At 35.4% G+C, this 23,762-nt stretch overlaps 2 protein-coding genes across 3 annotated transcripts in view; one reads left to right on the forward strand and one right to left on the reverse strand.

The window, feature by feature from the left end:
• Positions 1-1,684: 1,684 nt before the first annotated feature.
• The window catches only part of LOC135688422 (ubiquitin conjugation factor E4 B), a 30,074-nt gene continuing 7,996 nt past the window's right edge, over positions 1,685-23,762 (reverse strand). For both annotated transcript variants that reach the window (XM_065205264.2, XM_065205262.2), the window contains exons 8-28: positions 23,514-23,597; positions 23,238-23,297; positions 22,315-22,431; positions 21,503-21,601; positions 20,650-20,763; positions 19,635-19,724; positions 18,862-18,967; positions 17,992-18,224; positions 16,942-17,072; positions 15,934-16,032; positions 12,280-12,397; positions 11,316-11,433; positions 10,319-10,445; positions 8,822-8,963; positions 8,143-8,277; positions 7,564-7,641; positions 7,075-7,188; positions 5,043-5,111; positions 4,414-4,519; positions 2,555-2,701; positions 1,685-2,051 (exon numbers count right to left, since the gene is read on the reverse strand). In XM_065205264.2, the coding sequence (XP_065061336.2) occupies positions 1,996-2,051; positions 2,555-2,701; positions 4,414-4,519; positions 5,043-5,111; positions 7,075-7,188; positions 7,564-7,641; positions 8,143-8,277; positions 8,822-8,963; positions 10,319-10,445; positions 11,316-11,433; positions 12,280-12,397; positions 15,934-16,032; positions 16,942-17,072; positions 17,992-18,224; positions 18,862-18,967; positions 19,635-19,724; positions 20,650-20,763; positions 21,503-21,601; positions 22,315-22,431; positions 23,238-23,297; positions 23,514-23,597 (2,343 nt within the window). In that variant the 3' untranslated portion in view covers positions 1,685-1,995. The remainder of the gene's footprint in view (positions 2,052-2,554; positions 2,702-4,413; positions 4,520-5,042; positions 5,112-7,074; positions 7,189-7,563; positions 7,642-8,142; positions 8,278-8,821; positions 8,964-10,318; positions 10,446-11,315; positions 11,434-12,279; positions 12,398-15,933; positions 16,033-16,941; positions 17,073-17,991; positions 18,225-18,861; positions 18,968-19,634; positions 19,725-20,649; positions 20,764-21,502; positions 21,602-22,314; positions 22,432-23,237; positions 23,298-23,513; positions 23,598-23,762) is intronic.
• LOC148957226 (neuropeptide FF receptor 1-like) lies at positions 13,056-16,411 on the forward strand. Its single transcript, XM_089115662.1, has 2 exons — positions 13,056-13,352; positions 14,513-16,411. The coding sequence occupies exon 2, from the start codon at positions 14,886-14,888 to the stop codon at positions 15,879-15,881; it is 996 nt and encodes a 331-aa protein (XP_088971788.1). The 5' UTR covers positions 13,056-13,352; positions 14,513-14,885; the 3' UTR covers positions 15,882-16,411.

Here is a 23,762-nt window from a genome sequence, read left to right on the forward strand (position 1 = left end):
AATTAATCAAATTCAAGGAGATGACAGAAATGGCGAGGGGGAAATAAGGGTCGGAGCGCGTGTCATTGAAAGATTGGGTGTGATAAGAGGGCTAGCGTTACTTGACTTATCCGTTGTTGCAAGCACTGATCCGTGACGCAAGTTGTCAACAGTACCCTACGGACTCCATGGCAGAAAATTTTACAAAGAAACTATTTTGTTTTGCAAAATTTTGGGCCCTGAACCTAGGAATTTAATCCTGGAACTTATTGAAAATATTTATAGAAAGAAGGAACTGTTGAAACATGTTATGAAATGCTAGGAACATTCTTACTTATTTTCGATAAGAGCAGAGAGTATTGCCCATCCCGCACCTTTGGCCTCTGCAGCACTCACTTTTCCATTCTCTGTAGATAATTTTGTAGCGTACATCGGTTGATATCGGTTGTACTTGTAACATTGTTCAAAATGTTGGTCAGTATGTTGCATGCGTCTTTTCGCTAAATGCAGTTGAAGGACATCTTTTTCTCACTAGCTAACTTAACTCGTGACTAAGTTAAATAATTGTACTTGGTTAACTCGCTAGATTGAAATAATTGCGTTGCTTCGACATCAAGAAAACCGCTTAAAACCTTAAAAACAAAGTACAGTAGAAACCAGAAATTCAAACATTTCTTCTACTGGTAAAACACAGAATAAAAAAAGCTTTGAAAATCTATGTTTGTAGGAGTATAGTTTGACACTAAGTAGCTTTAGGAATCCAGTAGCATCAGTATTTGAACCTAGCTTGGCCGTAAATTTGGCATGTCTGGATTCATGGCGACCTTATCTCGGACTCATAACAAAGAACCCGTATTCTTGTAAATATAGCAGTAGCAGGATCCAGATATAACCCAAATCAGAACAACAGTTTAAAAATATAGTAGAAAAACCAACCTGTGTTAACAACCAAAATTATGCATACCTCGAATGTCCAAGCCTTTCTCACCAGTTATATCAAAACAGGTTACAACGACAATTACTTGAAGACGGTATGTTCAAATTGCCTATGTCCCAAGTGAGATCAAATCAAGCCACTTGGGATCTGTCAAAGAATGCTGCCAGCAAGAAAAATGGATTTATCACAATACCACTAAAATTCTCGAAATACTAGCGTTAGCTTTGAAGGTGAAACTCTCTTTTTCCACCTTGAGACAACGGTTTTACTGGGAGAGGGAGAAGAACAGTTGGTGGAAGAAGGGGAGCTGGAAAGAGAGGCGGAAATAGTGCAGGCGAGAGGTAGCAGATGTTGTTTTCATAAAAGACAATTTAAGAATACTTAACATAAATAAAGAATACGTTCTTAGCAAACAAGACGTCGAAAAAAAGACGTAGAATGTCGAGGAAGCAAAGAACTGGGGGTAGCGTCGGTACAAAGGCAAGATGCTAGAAGCTGATGAGGGATGGGAGGGTGATGGAACATTCCTCCGCCATCCCCCCTGCTGATGGAAAAAAGCATGCAGAATAATAAAAAAGTTGAATGCGAATACTCGTTCTGGTTTAAAGTGACTGTCTTCTCGCAAAGTCTCAATGTTTTAGAAGAAGAACTTACATGTAGGTTGAAATAAGATCAAAAGAGTGATTTTGTGACACTCTGTCAAAATGATGGCCATATATCATAAATGCTCATTTTAAGTAAAGAAAATCGATTCGAGAAAGAAGAATATTTGAATGAAATTTCAGGTTTTAATAAGACAAACCAATTTACAAATCAATGCAACGGAAGTGAAGTATTTCACAAAAAAGTTAACCTCGAGTTGGTTACCATAACACTTACACATACAGTCAGCAAACTCGCAGATGCAGTCGTTTGTCTCAACTCATTGTTCAAAAAAGCAACAAGGAAGTTAACTATTTATTTATTTTTATGCCATGTTCACTTAATAAACGCGAAACGAAGATTAAAATGGCTATGTTTCATAAATACCAGTTATACAACATTTTTCAAGACAAAAACTCAGTCTAAATTTCTACATTTTACTTTTTTCTTTTAGAACGAAGCCAGTCTTCAATCTTCTGCTTGAGGTCAGGCTCTATAAATAAAATATAGATAAATATTACTAACTGAAAATACTGACAGGTAGAGAGCGACGTACATGAGAAGGTGACTTGATCAATGCCTGAGCTTTCATACGAAGAGCATAAAGGGCATGTTTGTCATTGTTTTGAAGGATTTTTTTTCGTCTTGCAAACAAGGATGCATCTAATTCTGATTATATCAACTCATAAAGCAGTAAAAATACGAAAAAATGGACATAAATAACCAAATTCTACTGTAGGGTTACAGCTTTTTTCCCAAATCAAAAATGAAAACCAACGAAAACATTTCAAATAAATGCTCAGTGAAAATAACATGAGCTTATTTTTTCCACAGGGGATAATTTTTAGAGAGGAGGGGGGGGGGAGGGGAAGGGGGTGGGGATGGTCAGAGGCAAGGCAAAGATCAGTTGCAGCCCTCTTGGTAAAGAACAGCGTATGCCACACTGTAATATGATGACACACCAAAATGATGAAATATATGAACTATAAATTTTACCTGGAACTAGCATATCTACAGTAAGACTTTGGCGGTTAAAAGGATCAGTAGAAGAGTTGAGAAGGTGTCTAGTGATGATATGGCGATCCATAATGATGCCGCTTGGTAGACGCACTGGGTTTTCCATCACAGTGTCCATCAGTGGATCTACAGGAGAAAAATTACAAAAACATTACATTACGTTTAAAGAGACTGAAACCTCCAAAACGGAAATCGTACTTTGGACACCACAGGTAATGGTTTTTCGACATTTTAGAGAATTTTCGAAAAACAACAGAACCAAATCTTATTGAAACAAAAAATGACAGTGTCTAATGTGAGCCATCCTAAATAATTCCTTCTAGTCAACGAAGAATCAACCCTTAGCAATCTTCCCTTTCCCAAAATATATTCTCATGACTAAAATATTTCTCCTAGTTAGTATTCTGAAAAAGATTTCATTTCAATGACTGTTTTAAAAACACGCCTACTATGTCTAAGACATACCCTGCATCTAATCATCTTAATTTCAGTGACAGTTCAAAAGATGTACCATTAACCAACAACTCCCCTGTCATTTTAAACCACTAGCTATTTAAAAAAATAGTAAATTGTTTCTGTTATTGAAGCCTGGTTTTTATAAAATCTTTAGCATATCTTTCATGTAACATCTCTTGCTTATTTGTAAACCCCGATTAGGATGCCAGCAGAAGTAAACGCCAAATGTCTTATTCAGACATTGGTCTCAGATGTGCAAGGATGGGTCAGTGGTTAGGATCGCAGACTATATGATCATCATCGAGAGTGAAGGGAGTCGCCAGTTCTCTATCATTACGGGAATAGGAATCACAAGGTTTCGTTACATATAGTGGAAGGACCAGGTCGCTGATCAATAGGCACAGACTAGCAGTGTCCTATAAAGTACTCGCAGATGCTAGGTAGAAACAAATACAAATTCAAATAAAAATACTATACAAATTGTTATTTGCATGAACTCTTCTAAGAATTGCAAAGGTAGGCATCATGATTACATTATTGCAAAGATAGGCATCAACGATCAAAATACTCAAAATAAGTCCTGTTTAGTTACCACAAGTAGTGATTATATCGATTAAAAATTGTATTGCTTCTTAAAAACATGCCTAGTAGCGAATACTATTGAGGAGTACAGCTTTAAAACCGCAAAAGATAATATAACAGTTGGCTTCACTTTTTAATTACTTTCTGTTGATAAAGCATCTGTTTTTTGATCACTGTGATTATTTATTCATTAACTACGTGTTTCAGTGGTGTTTTAATTCGCTATATTTTTCATAACACTAAACAGCTTGATGGATAGGTCTCATAATACTTCATGCAAACCGCTCACATCTTAATATTGCAAGATAAGGTGCGATGATTTGGTAATGTACTTCGATTATTTATAATTGCATTGAGATAATCTAGAAGCAAAACAGACGATCTCATTCTTCGTTTAAATCATTAAAAACTCAAACAATATTGTAGCTCTAAACTCCAATTAAAATTACAAACAATAATTAACGTTTAAAGAAAACCGCAATTCATAATATTCTCCGGTGCAATAATGCTTTATCAGCCATTACGTGGATATTTGGATCTGCAAGAAGGCGATTGCACTTATGGGCACTGTGCACAGATTCATACGGTGATTATGGTAAATAATCGCTATGTTTAAGGTTGGATTATCTTCGTTTAAATGATCTTAGATTAACTGCTTCTTCTGCAGCGCGTCAAATACACAGAGAATCCGGATATCAGTATGCGTGAATTGAATTGAACAAGAAGTTGAAATGAAATGAAGAAAAAAACACTAGAAGATTGGATTAAGTAGATGGGATTGAAATGGGAGAAAAACAAACCTCTGAATTCATCAGGAGCATCATCCAGATCCATGGCTGCTTTGTTATTCTCTACAAATATTTCTTCTACCTTGTCAGCAAATCTTTTGAATTTCTCGATTTCACTCTAGAATACGATTGACAAAATTTTCATAATCTAATTTACAATTCACATCTTAACAATGAAACACCTGAATGAAACTAAAATCCATTTGGTGCCACCGGAACTTGGGTGTTTAGGGACTTTTTCAAATAATTCTGATAGCATCTGACAAGACAAGGATTAAGTGCAGCAATGGAAAGCATCATGAAGAGTTAAAGAGCTACACACTTCAGTTCAGATCAGTTCATTTCATTATATTTTTAAAAATCCATACATACAAATCTTTTGAAATACAGCAAGAGGTTACAAAAGATGAAATAAATTACATTCAATGACAGAAATAGAGAACAAGAAAAAAATATAGATGATTTTACAAAAACAAAGGAGATTTGCATGCAGGATTTTCTTAAAGGAGGAGCTCTCTCAATAGATAGACTAATCGAGGAGAGAGCACCCCGTGTGGTAACAATCTATTAATTTAGTATTTACACCTTTACACATTGTGTCATTTATATCTTAAATAACCATTTTAATGATATTCACTTACTTCAGGTTTAAGAAGGGTTCTTTTTAGTAAAAACAGACAATCGTCAAAAGCTTCTTTGCTGTATGACCGCTACCAAGAAAATAAAAATTTGAAATGAGTATACAGACGAAAATTATAAATAAAAAGATTAAATATGACGAAAACGCATAATAAAAATGCCGTTAATTTGACCTCTTTTATACTATTATAGCTCTTTACAGCTTCTAATGTTTATTTTCCAATCATCACCTATCGCAAGACTTTCTCTTAAGCATTAACTATTGCTACAATGATAAAATTGAATGCAGTTCCTAGACTAGAACTTGCCCCGTAAAGTATTATTCTTTGAAGAGGCTTTTCAAGTTAGGGAAACGCGATATATCTGACCTTACCTATATTTAACATATTATATAAAGCATTCTATAGATAAAAGTTGCCTGGTGATCGTATCAAGCATTAAACTCGGATGTCTCACCGCATTTCGATGGTCTTTAAATTTCCCATTGGTTGGACTATACAATAGACCTATTGTTACGTATTAAATCAGCAACGTAAGGCTAATTCTCATGTTTACTCTGACGGGGCACAGTGCCTTTAAAGACTCATTGCTAACAATGAGCCATTGTGCTACGCAAGCATCCCATAATGCATTTTTAGAAAGTCTGAAATCAATTTTGGTTAATCCGTAAAAGTTTACTGCCATTGTTTGGATCGTCGCCACGCTCGCAAAGGCCCATTGTTAGTCAAATATTCTGTAACTCTAATGAACTAGCTTTTGCTGATGGGAAACTACTCTTAAGTCATTTTGAAAAGAAAATAAAAGCCCAGCTTCTATTTGAGTGCAGTTTCATTCGAGTTCAGTTTCAAATCGAGAAAACACGGCATGCATGAAAACTTTGTAATGGAATGAAAACTAATATGTTTCGTACATCTAAATGAATCTAGAAATAAATTAGAAAATGGCTTTGAAAAAAGCAAACATTTTACAACATACTTAAAGCTTTTTTGTCTGACACTCCTCAGAGCATAAAACGTCAGAATAGTCAGAACGCAAAGTCAACCTTGTCAAAACATTAGTACATAGAGCACTTATGATCTGCTCGAAATCTAAACTGCACGCTGAACTGGAAAAACTCAAAACGATCTTCTTGGACAACGGCTATCCTGAAGACGTCATTTTATCTTATACTAAGGAGAAGATCGCAAGTTTTTCGGCTGTTCAAAAGTTTGGTCCGCAAAAGTGCCCAGTTTATTTGAAACTACCATGGATTGGTAACACTTCCTTGCGATTCGAGAGTCAGATTAGGCAAGCCATAACCAATTGTTTCTTTGCTGTCAATCCTCGGATTGTTTACAGCACTAGGAGAGCCCTTCCATCCATTCAAAAGGATTGCGTCCCTACCAAACAAAAAAGTTCCGTCATTTATGAATTTACGTGCCAGTGTGATTCTGGCTACGTAGGGCGCACAACCCAAAGATTGGGGGATAGGATAAAACAGCATGTTCCTTCCAACATACGAAACAAAACTGCCCCTCAAAGAGAACAGCCTCCTCGATCTTGTAGGTCTAGAAACACTGTTAAAACAAGTGATTCTGCCATTGGTCAACATCTTTTAGACAACCCAGATTGTGCAAAACTCTATAATGACGACATGTTTCGGATAATTGGCAGAGCCCGGTCGTCCTTCCATCTAGCAGTTTTGGAGTGAATCTACATAAAAACGAAAAAGCCGCCATTGTGTAGACAAAAGGAGTTCGTTTTCTCTCTTGGACTCCATTGGTAATTTTTCTTTGGCTCGCGGCACTGATTGGTCAACTATACCGGTCTTGTGCTTGCGTTTTTCTGATTGGCCTATTTCGATCCACAACTGGGTATATATTTTTCAAACGTGTTTTTCGGAACCTATTCTGACGTTTTATGCTCTGAGGAGTGTCAGACGAAAAAGCTTTAAGTATGTTGTAAAATGTTTGCTTTTTTCAAAGCCATTTTCAAATTCTGTACCGCAAAAAAATTGTTCAAATAAATTAGAGGCATAAGTCAGCGTTTAATTACCTCATCAGCAGCAACAGCATCTGCAAATTCATCTCCATCAAGATGCAGGTATATATCTGTAAGCTTGTCAAGCGTTTTCTTTGGCTCAAACCCATACTTTTCTGGATTTCGTACCTGCACATAAATATTGCTTTATACAAGATCAATTATAGTTTTATCATCCTGAACAAAACCGATATACTTACCCGATGAGCGAGTATATTTTTTCACTTAAATGTGCATAAACTTCAAACTAGCAATGCTAGTTACTTATATGCCATCTACAATGTCTAAATACAAATCAGGGCTAGAAGCGACTTCCAAACTCTGTCAATATATTTGCTTCGATCTGTACTTTTCCTGAAACAGCTGAGAAAAAGAAATTTCTATGTCAGCACTTGATTCCTTTTACAGCAATTTCTTCAAAGTGTACAATGTTGTCTGCATTCAGCCGGATAAAAAGGCTGCATATACGGCGAGTTTAATAGACAATAGAAGGGAAAAACGCACCTTTAAATTCTTACACTTGGCACCGGTAAGCTGCTTCACGTTGAAATTCAGCATAACAGCCAGTCTTTCTGACAAGACCTGAACATAATCAAGCAAATTTAGATGCAGGGAACAGGACAACAAAGGGAAGAAATATTGTTTAATACTTTGACCCCTTGTTCAGGTATTCAGAACTATTTCGATTCTTCAATTCAGTACTAGGTACAAATTTGTTGGTAATCTTTAGTACGGTATAAAGAATGCATGGTATAAAGAAAACAAAATGAAACAAAAACTGGTGGTTTAAAAAACTAAACTGTTCTTTAGAAGGAATTATGAAAACATCGCTTTAGGCTGCATGCTTAAATTTGAACCGATGATGCCACTTCTTCACATTATGTACTAAAGATTACCAACAAATTTAATCCTAGTACTGAAATGAAGAATCGAAACAGTTCTTATTTCCAATGACAGTTGGAGCTTTAAAAACCTTACAAGCACTTCTTTACAAAGCAATTTCGCTTAACTAGCAGCAAGACAACCCAGCGTATGAGACGTCAAGCAAACATGAGATGCATTATATCACAGCATCTTTGTCACCTTTTCAAGAAATGGTTCCGGTATTTCTTTTGTCAGGTAGTGCAGCATTCCAAGGGTTTCTGATGCAAGAGTGAGGTATGACCTGCATTGCCGTTCATCTGTAGCCAGTTGACGTTGACGGGAGGTTCTCAATTCCTGTAGCAAATAAACACATTATATTCCAGTCTTTAAACAAACAGACCAAATAAAAAATCTAGCGAGTAAAATGGAGTACAAATTTCTGATTACATTAGGGTAGTATCATGTCAAATCAATAAAATGAACACTTGTGGCAACAGAGTTAATGTCTGTTGAATATTTTAGTGTCGCGAAAATCCTTCGAGTCGTTTAATTAATGTCAACCCAGAGAAAGAAACATCTATATATTTCTATGCACACAAGATCAACAACTCAGGCTTGTAATAAGGTTATATATTAAAAGCTTAATGGGCAAGTGTCCCAGAGTTCCTGTTATATTGTCCTAAACACATTGTGTATTGATATACATTACCAATATTTGTGTCCATTGACTAGAGGCATTTTTACAATGAAAACCATTATTTAGAACTAAGTATGCGAGAGACTGTCTTGACTACGCTGTCTACTGGCTAGGAATTAATCTATATTTTTGATTGCTGCATAAGATTTCTTATAATTTCAGCCAAAAACTCAAGTTTGATTAAATTAAAAAAAAACCCACTCGAGACAAGGCTTCCCATTCGGCAGCATTCGCAATCAGCTCTTGATGTTCGTGGATGTTCTTCAGGGTATCCAATGATTCGTCCAGCAAGAAGGTGAGGTCGTTGATCAACATATTTATAAAACGGACAAAATTTGGTGTCCTATGGACAATTAGAAAAAACAGTAAGTAAGTTTGCCCTATTTAAATTTACTTAATACTCATCAGAAAGAAAGTTACGATAGCTTTACTATTAAGCAAAACAGGTTTTATGCCCATCTATGAGCTCATATTTAGATTATAATCTCAAATAGTACCTGGAAAATGAAAATAAGAGAACAAGATCAAAGCTGTTGATATGATAAAATTTTTCGTACAAATACAATTACAAAAATACTATTGTTCGCATGATTTGATAACTATTCAGAAAAAATGGTTTCTTGAAAAATACAAATACTAATTTAATTTGAAAATAGAAAAGAGAACTACAAACTTGGCCAAAACTCGTGAACCAGAAATTTTAAAAAAATGGGAGAATACCCGAGAAAAAATCAATCATGACATAAGACTGACTGACGAAAGAAGATTAACTGACAACAACAGATTGGTTTAAGAAAAATCTTGGGAAGAGGAGGGAAGGCGGAGGGAAAGAGGAAAGAAAGTTGGAAGAAAGAGATGGAATAGTGTAAAAGATGAATGACAGAGAAAAAACGATTAAGAGAGAACGGAAAAAGGAAATGAAACAAAAAGTTGAATAGGAATGATTCAAAGAGATACAAAAGTTGTAGAATAGACAAGGACAGAATATTGACCAAGCCTGGAAGGAAGATTTATAAAAGAAGATATGAGCATCAGAAGGATAAAGTTTGAGGTTGGAATAATAAAGATAAATGAAGACAAGCAAAGAAATAAAATGGAAAAGATTGACAGAGTAAGTTGTATGGTCAAGAGAAGAAGGAAAGCTGATGAAATAAAGAAATTATAAGTCTGACAGAAATAGCAAACTGGTTAATTAAGCAGGATAAGAGAACGCTGAGAATAGGCGATTGGCTAAAAGAAAACATAATTACCCAACGAGAATGACCGGTCAAGGTTAAGGAATGAACTCAACAAGAATGACTGGTTAAGGTTAAGAAAGGAACTCAACAAGTATGACCGTATAAGGTTAAGGAAGATAGGGTGCGTGAAGGAGGATGATTGAATGCTTCAAGACGCTTGATTGTAGCAAGAAACTTGACAGAAGGCAGCTTCTTAATTAAGGAAGAAACATTGATGGGTTGTTCCGTTGAGAAGAAAAACTAATTATGGAAACAAAATTGATGGAGAAAAAGATAACTCTCCAGGAAAAAGATCCGAAAGAGTGAGAACTGATGGAGAAAATGAAAACGAAGGACACAGAACAGAAGAGAAACGGTTGACAGAAAATATGTCTCTACTGTTAGCAAAATGACCATTAACGGTGCAATCTGCGTCACATCTGAGTTTGATAACATCTGAAAAATTATCTAAATGACAAACCTGCTTTCTTGCTTGATTGAAGCCTTGTGCATTGGCCTCTTCCAAAGCCCTTTCATTATCACAGAAATATGATAGCGAATACCAAACTTGTCATAAAATTCGTTCGAAGATCCAGTTGTTTCCACGTCTGCAAGGAAAAAGCATTTTGTAAACGGAGCACAAAATTTCGATTAAATAAATCATAGTTAAACTATTTGTTTTCACAAAATCTAAACATGCTATACAGGTCATTAACTTGTACTAGAAGATCCTAATTTAATCTTACATCACTGCTACCATGTCAACATATATAGGCAGCTAAATAGGTGGTAATAATACTTGGCAAATGAAACAAAATAGATTAATAGATCGTAAACACTGACAGAAACGAAATGTAATTAATTCATTTTGTTTCGTCTACAAAACTATTAATTTTCTGCATAAAAATAATTCTTTAACAATATCTGTATGCTACTGAATTCTATTTCAGATAGAAGCAGTGAAAAGTGTTAACGAGAGAATATAATTCTGTAAAGAATACCATAGAAGTCATTAAGGTCGAGTAATGAAGAGAATGATATTAATTTCTTAATAAGTGATGATAAATTTGGATAAATTTGAATAAAGTTTAATTCTTTATCACACTTTATCTCACAAATAAAAAGCAAGGGAAAATGAAGCAAATTTGTACAGAGTACTCTTGAATGATTCAGACTAGTAAATAGTGTGTGTTTAAACAGTGAAACGATCAAGAACGTGTCAACTTATATAATGCTTAAGGAAAAGTTTATCTTCTGCATTGAAATTGCCGCCATGTGTGGTAAGTACAACGAAAGCTAAATGGATATCTTTTTAATTGTACATGCGCTATTTCATTTGTCATTAAGGGTCACTTTTTTCTTGTTTAAAACCGATCACATGTTAACAGAAAAATAAGAAGATCCATCCATGGCAAATATTCACAGAAACTTTTTAAATCTTATTTAATGTTTAAAACTGATGTTTCGACATGACTTACAAACGTAGAATTTCATTAAAGCCGGTGCCAAATGCAGCTCTCCAATTGGGTAAGAAACAATAGCATCGTAGAAGGGTTTGGCACGTGCCTGGACACTGGGGTCCACGGCAAAAATAACCTGAAAATCGCAAAAGATAAGAAATTGAAAGCCAAGACAGCAGAAAGAGCAAGACACAATCAAATAACAAGCTTTCCCAAGCTTACTTCTGCAAAAATTATTCACATAAAAACAAACCAGCTTTGGACTAGGACATGGAGTATAAAGCAGGCAAATGTAGCCCTTTTCTTGGCACCCTCTTGGTTTGATTTTAATATGTATATCGGAACGTAGCGAGTAATGGACTTTTATGTTGAAGAAAAAACAAAAGCGAAGTTCTTTTCTCTTCGGCACGATTTTTCCGATAAATATCCACCAAACAAAGGAGGAGTGCTGCAGAAAAGTACTTTACAGTCACCTAACCATTTTAAGTCTAAACTTGGCATTTTCCTTGCATTTTAATACACGAAAGATAAATTCCGATTAAGTTCACTTCAACCAACTTTAAGGCAGGGAAATAGATATAGCTAATCATACATTCACGTTCTTAACGTCAACTAGACTCACCTTTTACTTGTCTCTTTTCTATTATGTAAGCAATAAACAATTATTGCCACATAAGAGCGCAATAATGTAAAAGTCCCATTAGATCAACATTTTAGACGCCTGAAGATCTATTACCTATATCTTTCTAATAAAACTGCGTTTCTAGCAGCTTCTCAATTTATATAAAGTGCACAATACAAAATCTCACGTGCATCAGGCCTCTATACAAATCTTATATAATGTTTGCATCCAGTCTCTAATGATCAAACTAAAAGAACTAATTACACAATACTGTTATGCAATGTCTTGCAGCCATGTGCAGAGAGCAAATGTGGCCTGTCGATAGTTCAAGGAAATTTCAAGACTTTGAATGCGACTCACTTCTATCAACTGCGCGGCTAGGTATGGGTTGGCAATATAGTTGTAATTGCATAACAACACAACGAGGAAAGGCATGAAATCTTCGATGCATGGGTCATCAAGAACCTGCGGCGCATGTCTGCAAGCAAATAAAGAATAGGTGTATGCCATGAGATTCTGTATGATTTGTTTTTTAACACAACTAGCTCAACAAACAAAAATAAATATTTCAATGTATTAAACTAAAAGAGGAGTTTTGTAATAATCAAGCCCTTTTAATCAAGAAATGTATAAAACGCTTAAAACACAACTACACGCTGTCTTATTGGTTTCAACATCTTCAAAGCAAAACACTTAGTAAAGCGACATTGAAATCAACAAACCAAGGCGATTCTCGTACAAAGAAATTGTATGTCATACATGCAAAACAGAAAAACAACAAACTAATTCGAATAGTGAGGTTTCTTTAACACAAATAGCAAATATAGGAAAAAGAATCTGTGATATCATGAGCGTATTTGTCCAAGAATATTGCAGAGCAAAACCATCCTTAAACAAAGACAGTTTCAGGAGACCCGGTGCATTAAAATAGACTCCGTTAAGTAAAACGTTCACAGTTTGTAGAATGATTTGATTAAATCATTGCCCAATCAATAACAAGGTTTATAATGCGTTCAGTGTTCGAAGAATGCCAGACAAAAGCTTAATTCCTCATTCAAAGGATGTCCGGAAATAGTAGGTTTAAAGCTTGATTGAAATGGTATCATGTCACGTGGAAAGAACGATCTTATTTTCAATCTTGATGGTATATAACTTAATAAGCAGCCAGATGGTAATGGACTGCATCTATTGTCAAAAGGCTGCTTGAGAACGATGCTATAATGCTGGGCAAGGCCGACGAGTCATTCGTAGCAGCAAAGTGGATGTGAACAAGGTGTCCAATTGGTACAGATACAAGAGACACAAGATCCTAGAAGACAGTACAAGTTCTCCTAGAAGACAGTACACTCTAAGGAAGAGTATTCTTCACTCCCCGTCTAGCCAGCAAGACTGAAATCATCCAACCGAAACAACAGTGGCTGGTAAGAGATCAGGTGCGTATCTAGTTAACTTTGTACAGCTCGAGAGAGGTCATAGCTTATTGAACTCTTCAGTTAAAGCGAGTCGACGGTCTATACACATTATCATAGTACACAAATTCAAACAATGTATTATGTAGTCAAATAGTCTTCGTTTATTAGCAAGGCTGAATACAAAATGGAAGGTACAAAGGGTACACTTTCTAAATTCTTGTTAAAGCTATGCAACGCAAGAAACGTCTAAAATGACTCATTGTCTGTTATTTGAATATAAAAACCAGCCTATTCTTTACATAGGATTCTTAAACAATTTTAAAAACCATCAATGTTTTAAACAAGCAATGCACTAGAGCTTTGTATATTCCAAGCCAAATGCACTTTATTGTCTAATATGCGAGAACTACATAAAGAACAACGCATGCTGCAATCCAAATACACCTGCGCCACGCAATTGCATAATTCTAATCAACTATCAAAGAAGCAAAGATAAGAATGTAAGGTTTCAAAGAAAGGGTTTGACTGCAAACAGCAGCGTTCCTGTTGGATTTGCTAGAAACCAATTTTTTTAAAAACTATAATGAGAGAAATAAAACAACTGCCGTAGTTTAGAAGAAGACAAACTGGTCATTGCTAGACACAATATTGTGATTACGAAGTGACATTTTCTATTAAAACAGACTATGATGTTAATTGGCATTTTTTAGTTGATTAACCGACAACCAAATGCACTTTTCAAGGCAACATATTCGATTAAAGCATACAAAACCCGCATAAAACGAAATATAAAGTGCAGCACACGTTATAACCATTCTAGTCAGTAACTCATGTTCACAATTTAAGGTCATTATAGGATCCAAAGTAACGCTTTACAATAACGAGGAGGGGGGGGGGGGGGGGGAGAGGTAGAGGGAGAAAAGGCTTGCATATCGAACTGTAAATGTTAAATGTAAATTTGTGAGTGTAATATGTTAAAAATAAAAGAGAAAGAGAATTATTTACATCAAGTTTTTCTTTCTCAATTCTTTTAGTGTTCATAGTCCTTTTGAAAACTTTATTTCAAAGACAATTTGTGCAATGATTAAATTGAAATTGAGTTTAAACCCTTCTTGTAAGATGGCAGTTTTTTACTACCTTCAGACAGCAGCGAGTTAACGAATCACTCCTTTTAATTCTAGAGAGCAACCAGACTTGAATGAATGATGAAGGAGAATGCATTGGCTCACATTACTCTGTATTTTGAGTTCAAAGGCATATACCTAGCCTCTGTTATTGTTGCTTGAGATAGAATCTGGATCAGAATACATAATCTAACAGAAGCTGAACAAGAATACATAATCTAACAGAATCTGTATTAGAAGAAACAATCTAACAGGATCTGATCAGAAGACATCATATAACAGAATCTGGATCTGAACAAAAAAACTTAATAGATAAAGGTGTTTCTTCAGCACAATCCATCCACCGTTTCATAAAGCGAATCGTCCATGGTCTTCAAAAAAAGAGAAAATAAAACGTTCCGTTCATTTTTTGTGACGGAAGTTGGACCAGATGGCAGAGCAGAATTCCGCAGACATCATTACACACATTCTTGTTATTCCTCTGCTTATTGCATCATTTGTAGGCAATACTCTCGCTATTATAGTAAAGCTGCATCGAATTAAGTCAAAGACATTCAATAGCGGTGATCTGCTTATAGTCAACCTTGCAATATGCGATATCAATAAAACCTGGGCAATGTATGTTACCTGGATTTACGCTTATGTCATCAGTGACCAATGGAAATACAGCATCCTAGCCTGCTCAATTCTTAATAAACTAGATGTTATGCTATTTTCTGTGACGTCAATAACCCTTCTCCTTCTCACAATCGAGCGTTACCTCTTGATCATGAAGCCATTCAATCGCTGGTTTTCTTTGCGTAAAACAAAAACAGTATTGGCTGCTCTTTGGATAGGAGCTTTTATAGCATGTGGAGAACCCTATTTTTTTCAGTTTGGTCTTATAAAGATACAGGGTAAACCTCAGTGCTCAGTTTTGCCGCACCGGGGTATCGTCAAGGTGGTCATAGAGACATTGTTTCTGATGCTGGTTATCATTCTTCCATGTATTCTCATTTTTATACTCTCTACAAAAGCGTCGCGCAGATTATGCAAAAGCATGAAGTCATGCTGCTCACATGTCCAAACTTCCAGCAAGTTCAACAACAAAATGCGCAGGAACAAAAACGCAATATACATGTTGCGAAGTATCACAATCGGAAGCATTCTGTGCTATATTCCATGGGTAGCTGGCTACATTGCCAGAGCTCACGACCCAGAAAAATATGTAAATCAAGTCGACCAGTCAGTCATCCAACCACTAATGGCCTGGTTTATATTCGGTGGATTTTGTAACACGCCACTTACATACCTGATTTTTAGCACAGAATTCAGAAAAGAGATTAAGGCATTAATTGAAATGCGAAGGGGTTTCCAGTCCTCATCAATGCGACGCATTTCTCCTGCTAATAACAAAACACCGAGGAATAAGGTCAAGAAAGCATAGGCTGCTAAGAAGAGACTGGAAAGACTCTGACGTAGAACTGGAAGTTACTCACATGTCAACAAACAGAAGGAACTCTGCAATATCTTCGATGAAGTAATCCGGCATTGCACCAAAATGCGTTGGAACAGTTTCCGGTAAAGGGAGCGATAGGCTACAACGAAAAAAAGGCGACTTTATCTTGATGACAACTGAGCTTCTTAGTTTTACTTTGAGTAGTTTAATTAATGGTTACATGCAGCTGTAGAATTTTGCCTAAACTTGCAAACCATAAATAAATAGCGATGTTAGCTAAGTAGCATTTAGATAATTTCTGGAAATCTATGCAAAATTAACTGCTTCAATAATATTGCTTAACACTGCCAACTGCCAAAATCTAGCCTAGGGATTGTTGCAAACAGTTTAATCGAAGTGATAAACACCAAAGTCATCTAAACTGGTCGCTTAGACTTTGCTTTCATCTGACTTTGAAATTTTCATGTCATAACATTCATACACGTAAAATGGTTCAGTACATATACCGCTTTTCAAATCGACGTGTTAGAAGCAAAATTAATAGATAATACAAAACTAAAATATATTGGTAGAAATACTTAATAACATTTTCTATTCAAAAAAAGAAAAAACGAAAAATTATCATGGCAAAGAGTCAAAAGAAAACATTATCCTTAGCTAATTGCAAAGATTTCGTCTTTCGATAGCCGTTTGAAGGCAAACGAAGGAAGGTGTCACTTCAGTTTGCCTACTAAAGCTGTTTTGAGAAGCGGCAAATGTGAATCGGTTGAGCATAATTCACGATTATTGATTTAGAACATCTTGTATATTAATTTAAAATACATTCGGGTGCAATATTGTTCGAAGATTTATAGGTTAGGGTTGCTATTTCTTCCCAACAAGAATAGATTTCTTACTATATGAATTAAAAAATATCAAATGCCATGATTTGAACTTCAAATATATATATCTCTTGCTCATAAACAACAAATACCTTAAGGAAGTGGCTGAAGTCAAATTCATCAAAGCAATGGATTAACTAAGAAAAAAGATTAATTAGAAGCACTACCTCGACATTTCTTTCCCAGTCGCTAAACCAAGAAGCCACTGTGAAGCTGTGCCGTAAAACCTTAAGCATTGTCTTAGCAGATCTTCGTCCATGATGACTACTTCAGCACAAGCATCTTCTTTTACGAGTTTCTGCAATGCATGGAAAGGAGATTATAATTAGGCCCTAAAAACAAACGAGTATTTGGTAGATTTGGTAGTACACTCCATGGCTTCTTGAAAAGCAACCACTTAGAACAGAGCAAATAATTTCTTCCCACGCTATTCAGAATATAAAACGTCGAAATAGGCTAATAATCACAAAAAGAAATGAGCCACTGAGCGACCAAGTAGCTTTAAAGGTTCGAAACAATGTTACTTGCCCAAAGAAAATAGTAAGAATGGAGACCAAAGGTGTAAAAAGAACTTCTTTTGTCTATATAAAAGTCGATTTTCATTCTAGTTTTCAATGTATATTTTTTTTAAAACTGATTGGCTGGACGATGCACGAGCTCTGCAAATTATCCGATGCATGTTTCGATTACGTTTTTGGTACAATCTGGGTTTTTCTAATAGATGATGTCTGATGGTAAAATCACAAGATTTCGTTGTTGTTTTGTTTCTCAGATCAATGTGCATAAAAATAGAAAAACTGCCATTGTGTGGACAGAATGAGTTCGTCACGTATGAGTGAATAAGATCTGTTAACTGCATAATAATCGTCGGCAAAGCTTTAAAAAGTGACGATCTAGCTCTTTTAGCCAGATAGGAATCAGATAGGGCATGCGTGAAATCCGATAGTTGCAATGCTTCAGAAGGGAATCTTTTCATTCAAGTATACACAATATGAACACTCCTGTAAGATACATGCCTATAAAGAAATTAAGATTGTTTTGATGTTTTGATGGTTTTTCAAGTGTTTTGATGGTTTTTAGAATTCAAAATCTTCATTTGACTTGTTATCCAGCAGTCTTAGAAACCAAACAAACAATACACTAGATAATGGTAATCGTGTGCTCAAATATGTTAAGAGTCCTAAAAACAGGACTAATTAATGATGATGACAATTCACCTTTATTTGTAACTTCCATTTCTTCAGCAATGCTCTGTTACGAGCAGCTAGTGGTGTGTTTTTCCACTCAGAGTCACGTGATTCAAGCTCGTTCACCAGTCGATTCATATCCCTCAATGCTCGTATTCGCTTGGCAAATTTTCGTATGCAAGGAATGATAGATAGATGATGACAATGGAAGGTGAAAAAGAAGCATTCGGTTAGAAATTTCACTTCACCCCATGCTTTGTTATCTAGAGCAAATGCAAAATAAAGAATTTTATACTTGAAGAGTATTCATATAGTTGAGTGTATTAGTCCATATTTGTCTGTTTTGCTGTAACCAGTGTATTAAAACTGGAAAGCATATTTTAAAATGAAGCGACATGTTGTTAACTTCATGAAACTATAAAGTGCTGAACTGAGAGTCTCTTCGCACAAGCTGAGCCCGTTCTTGTTTTAAAGCAAGTTCAATTTTAAAGCTGTGTTTAGAGACCTAATGCACAGTAAATATACATCAAATTGGAAGTTGTCTTGCAAAATATCAAATGATGTTCTTATTTAGTTTTAAATATAACTATATCACAATCACAGGTTTATGTTTCAATCGAAACAGATTTCTACAAAACTTTTATTGTTTTAATCAAAAGCCATTAAAAAATTATTTATTTGAAATTAGCCAGTTTTCTAGTTTAGAATAAAAAGTATGTTTTTTCATGTCTCAATTGATGTGTGTCAAGAAGCATATATATTTGTAAAAGAAAGGAAAGTATTGTATTCGAAATTAGTGAATTATCATCATTGTTCTTTTTCTTTGAAGCTGGAAATCCAGGAATATCTTCAATGTATTGCACATTCTAAATGTATTTAAGAAAGAAATAGTCTTTTTACCAAAACTTTTCTTCCACTTATCAACTTCATCCTTTGTGGCTCTGATTGGAGAAGACTGTGACATGTCAAGTTTGCATTTTGGATGAAAAGGGTAAAGATGATCAACCTGCAAGACGAAAACACACCAATTTGCACTGTATTTTATCTAGCAAAAATAAGACTCCATAGTAAACCAACAAACTTTAAAGAATTGACAGTGTCACAAAATAAAAAATGTCCATAATAAGAATAATAATGATAATAAATTCCTTGATTAAGGCGTAGATGATAGCACAAGGCTTATTAATGTCAACCATAATTTATACAACAGCATGAATAACTAAAAGGAAATGATATCATAGAGTTGATGGTAACTCTGCCCTCACCCCCAGCGAACCGAGAGCCCCCGCCCTCAAAAACCACCCTCTAGAGACCAGCCAGCCCCCAAACACCACCCAGCCCGCCGAAAAGCAGCAAAGATGCCGCCGCCCCGCAGATTTCCATTTAGTGAAGATGACTTGACGATAAACAGCAGGCATCGATTTTCTGAGAATGAACAAAGAATGTTAACACTAATCGAAAAATGTGGCAATAAAGTGACGATCGAAAAAATAGAAAAATTGAACTTTTTATAGCTGAGATACTCTTATAGATGAGTATATTGCAGATAGAATATGACTTAACCAACGCAAGAAGCTTTTTATAAAAGCCATTGCTTTCCGGAAATGTAAATGTTTGCTTCACAGACTGTGGTATCCCTGAAATCATACACAAACTTTCCTCTTAGTACCTACCTTATCAAGTCTAACTTTTATACAAAGCTGCTGAAGAACTGAAAGCAGATTTATTAGAAGTCCATCCTTTGATAGCAGCTTGTCATCCGCCTAAAAGAAAATGCTCTTTATTAGTGAGATATCAAGACTAAAAAATTTGTACCAAGGTCTGCACAATTTTTTTGGATGATGCTAGAAAGTACTTTTTGACCAACTCTAGCAACATGCTAATACTTAGATATGAATAAATCTAGCAGCTAAAATGGAAATTTTGGATAGTAATTTAATGGCTTTTATCTAATACTTTGTGCTCTTGTAACTGAGCCAGCAAATAGCTTGAAGGTAATAGGCAGATACCAAAACGGCTTATGTCATCTGCCGTTGGAATATTGGCCAATCAAGAAGCGCCTATGTGGTATAACGCTTTTTGATTGGTCAATGTGGATTGACAGGTGGCTTAAGCCACTCTAGAATCTGTAGACTGCCTTAATGGAAAGAATTCCTTCACCAATTAGAAATCAAATTATTCAGGGCAAAGCTTTTAGATGCTTCTATCAGCCAATTTTTTTCCACAAATTTTTAATCATTATTTATTCTTTCTGCTTTCTTATGTCTAAATTGGCTTCTGTAAAGATTCAAGAAGATAGTAATGCACCTTTTTCATGATAAATTGAAATATACAGCCCCCAATGCGCAAAGGATGTCACGTCACGGTCAGATGATGACGACAGTCAGATGACAAAATGACAAATTTATGTCCACTTGCTGATCGTCTGGTCGAATACACAGCCAGCTTTACATATTTCTAACTCATAAAATACTTTATAAATGAGAGGATATTTGTTGCTCACAGAAAGCTTAGTACAAATTCTCAGTGAAACAGGACTTAAACAGGTTCTGACGAAATCCAATATCTTCATTTTGGAGCCTTGAGGTTTATATCTCATCCACCTTATTTACAAAACGCTACAATGCAACACCAGCCTCTATATTACTCAGAATTACATTGATAGAAATTAAATTTGACTGTGCATACCTGAAGCTGAGACTTCTTGTTGTTTCTATTCAAAATGTTGGCAATATATTGCAAACAAGCCTCTCTGCTCTCTTGATTCAACAAGTTATTGTACACGATTTTGAACAGTTCTGACTGTTTAAGGAAAGTTTGATATTTTAGAACACATGCGTTACAAAAGCTTTTTATTCAGGCTGGCAAATTTGCTAAAAAAATTCCTCGTTGTACGTGGAGTGGGAGAAGGTAACATTGCTAAAAGACATGGGTTTGTCAACGAAGCTTATTTTTAAAAACTGTTACAGTTTAAGTAGAGTATTCATACACAGAATAGTGTGATTCATACAGAATTTGCGTCGAACATTCCGAACTGATCAAGTAGAAAACGTATCCATAAGTTATCAAAATAATACAATAAATATGTTAAAAAAATTTTAAACTTCTAAGAGGATAATACATTTGAAAAGACAAGGCAGGAGTTAACGGAAAAATAAAACAGTTTGAAACATGCTAAAACCACTCCTAGATAAAACCTGTAAGATTTCTCAGATAAGCTTTTAGTGCATAAGCTTGGCTGGAGAACTATCGTGTTCCAATGTGATGACCTCACAAAAATCTGTCTTTGGATGTTTTAATTTTGAATATACAACAAGAAAAAACTGGATGAAATACCTCTAAAATGCAAATAAGATTAAATATGTTACAAATTTGGTGAGATACAGGCACATTAGTACACGCTCTTTCCCATCAAACATTTTCCAACAGTCTATTTGCAATCAGATGGCTTTGCTTTCTACGCAAAGGTTTTTAAAGGGCAGGGAAAACAAAACAGGCAATATACGCACTGTGGCGAATACACAATCTTCAAAGTACTCACTCGCAATAACTGCATGCCTACTCTCAGCGTTGTGTGTATCAGTCCTATGTGGTCTTGTCCTGGTTTTCCATCAGCAAAATATTTATCGGCAACTTGTGACTAAAAATTTTTGGGAAAGAATTACTTTTAACTGTAAAATTAATCGAAACTTGGCACGAGATTTATCTATTTAAATCGTTTTTTAACTCACTTAAATATCAGAATATGTAATAACACTCTTGAAATCCTCGCAATACAGTTTGGTCATAAATTTTGTTATTCGATAATCTCAAGGAAAGGGCCGGTAGCCAATAACAAATTTCTAACATTAAAAAGGGAAGGGATTAAGAAGAAAAGGAGGCAAGATAAGTTTGCTAACATTAGTTTTGAGTAACGATAGATAGCAGGAGTCTGAGAAACAGGAAGTTGGGAGAGCACTCCAAAGTTCACAGGGTCTAGGAGGGTAGGTGATACAGATTTCGCTAATTTTCAAGGAGAATTGGAAAGAGTGAATAATTGAAGAGTATCTGATATTGCGAACATGTCTCAGGTGACCAGGGATCATATCTCTGTCTTCATGGAATGTTTCTGTATGCTTATCATACTTTTCATATGGAATGCTTCTGTATGCCGTATGCCTATCATATAAAATGCTGGGTACCCCTGCATTAACTGATAGCAGATATCAGCTGTGTACGATTCAAAGTTATCAAGTCACGTACAGTCATCGTCGAGTACATTTCCAATTTCTTTGGATACAAATGAATTGACAAAGAAACAAAGAAACAAAGAAACATAGAAACAAACAGACAGCAAAAAAATCAAGTACTTACATTATCCTCTGCAAATATAGAGAGCTGAAGGAAAGGTCCCAAATAAGAAAGACTCTCGAGTTCTTTAGCTGCTGCATTGGACATGGGTTCTGGGTTCCAGGACGGAAGTTTTGAAAGCTGCATTCAAAGTGTGCAATTACAGTTGAGGAAGAGAATGACGTAGGGAGGCAAGAGGTGACTATCAAACGCATCGGGTTTTACATGAAAAAACGCATCGTGCAATTTAATGTAAACCATTAAAAAAAGAGTGAGTTTGCAGAACATTAGCATCTATCTAAAAAAGTGAAATATGCTACACTATAAATTTATTCTTTACACCCTTGAGTAGGAAATATGTCCACATTTTCCTTCCAACAACAAAGCCACTTTTCAAGGATACGTTTATTTTTTCACAGCTTTTTAAAATCTTTTTCAAGGAAAAACTGAAAGAACTTGGTTCTGATGTATAGCCAAGTTCACTGAGATGCTGTTATACTACGGATCGGTTTTCTGCTTTATCAAATTCCCATGCTATGCAGTGGCTTTTCATTGCAAACATTGTACCCTGGTTTGGTAAAAATTATTGTTTTCATTTGTTTTAAGAGTAAATGGCTTTGAAAAAAGCAAACATTTAGTAAATTAAAGCTTTTCATCTGACACTCTTCAGAGTTTAAAACGTCAGAACATAGATCGAAAACTAACTTTTAAGAGTGTTCACATTGATGTGCACAAAGCCGCAAGACAACGCTCATAAATTTGACAAAGTACGCCACGAATCCATACCAGCGTCATCATAAAAACTGCACAGAACCAAATTAGGCATGCAATCAAAGACTTTTTTGTTATATCACGTGTTTTGCTTGTAAACTTTGCAGTCGAATATTTCCCCAATCCAACGACAGTTCAATTTGAATTATACATGGAGAGAGATTCAGCTAACTTACCAAGGAGCATATGGGCCTAATTGATAACGGCAACCTGATTTCTGATAGTTCTGAAAGTGCCTAGAAAAATTTGGAAACAAAAGCTGAAAATGGTGATAATCTAAAAGAAAAAAAGCAACCAAGAGTAAATACAAACCTACTAAACGTACTAGAAGAGTCTACTAATGCAGCAACCGACAAGATAAGAAACAGTTGATTAGAAAAATAAAACTAGTAAATTATAGTATATTGAGATGAATTCTGTGCAAAAAGGCACTAGGCTATTATTTTACCGACCAATAAGGGAGCCTTGTATGCCTCGTCAACCAGTGACGTGTTCTTCATTCGCTCATATAGTTCCATTAGCAGTGGTGAAAATATCTAAACGAAAAAATTCTTATTACTGAAGTGCAATCAAAAACTTGGATCATAATAGAGGCAAATAAAGTTGTTATTCAAATGACGAGAGGCAGATAACGCACAGGCGGACATTAATGTCACGGTACCAAACCAACGTATTGGTCACGGAACCAAGCTAAAATCTTA

Source organism: Rhopilema esculentum, unplaced genomic scaffold (assembly GCF_057945365.1).
Source record: "Rhopilema esculentum isolate cy_ngs unplaced genomic scaffold, ASM5794536v1 HiC_scaffold_36, whole genome shotgun sequence".
NCBI classification, from domain to species: Eukaryota; Metazoa; Cnidaria; class Scyphozoa; order Rhizostomeae; family Rhizostomatidae; genus Rhopilema; species Rhopilema esculentum.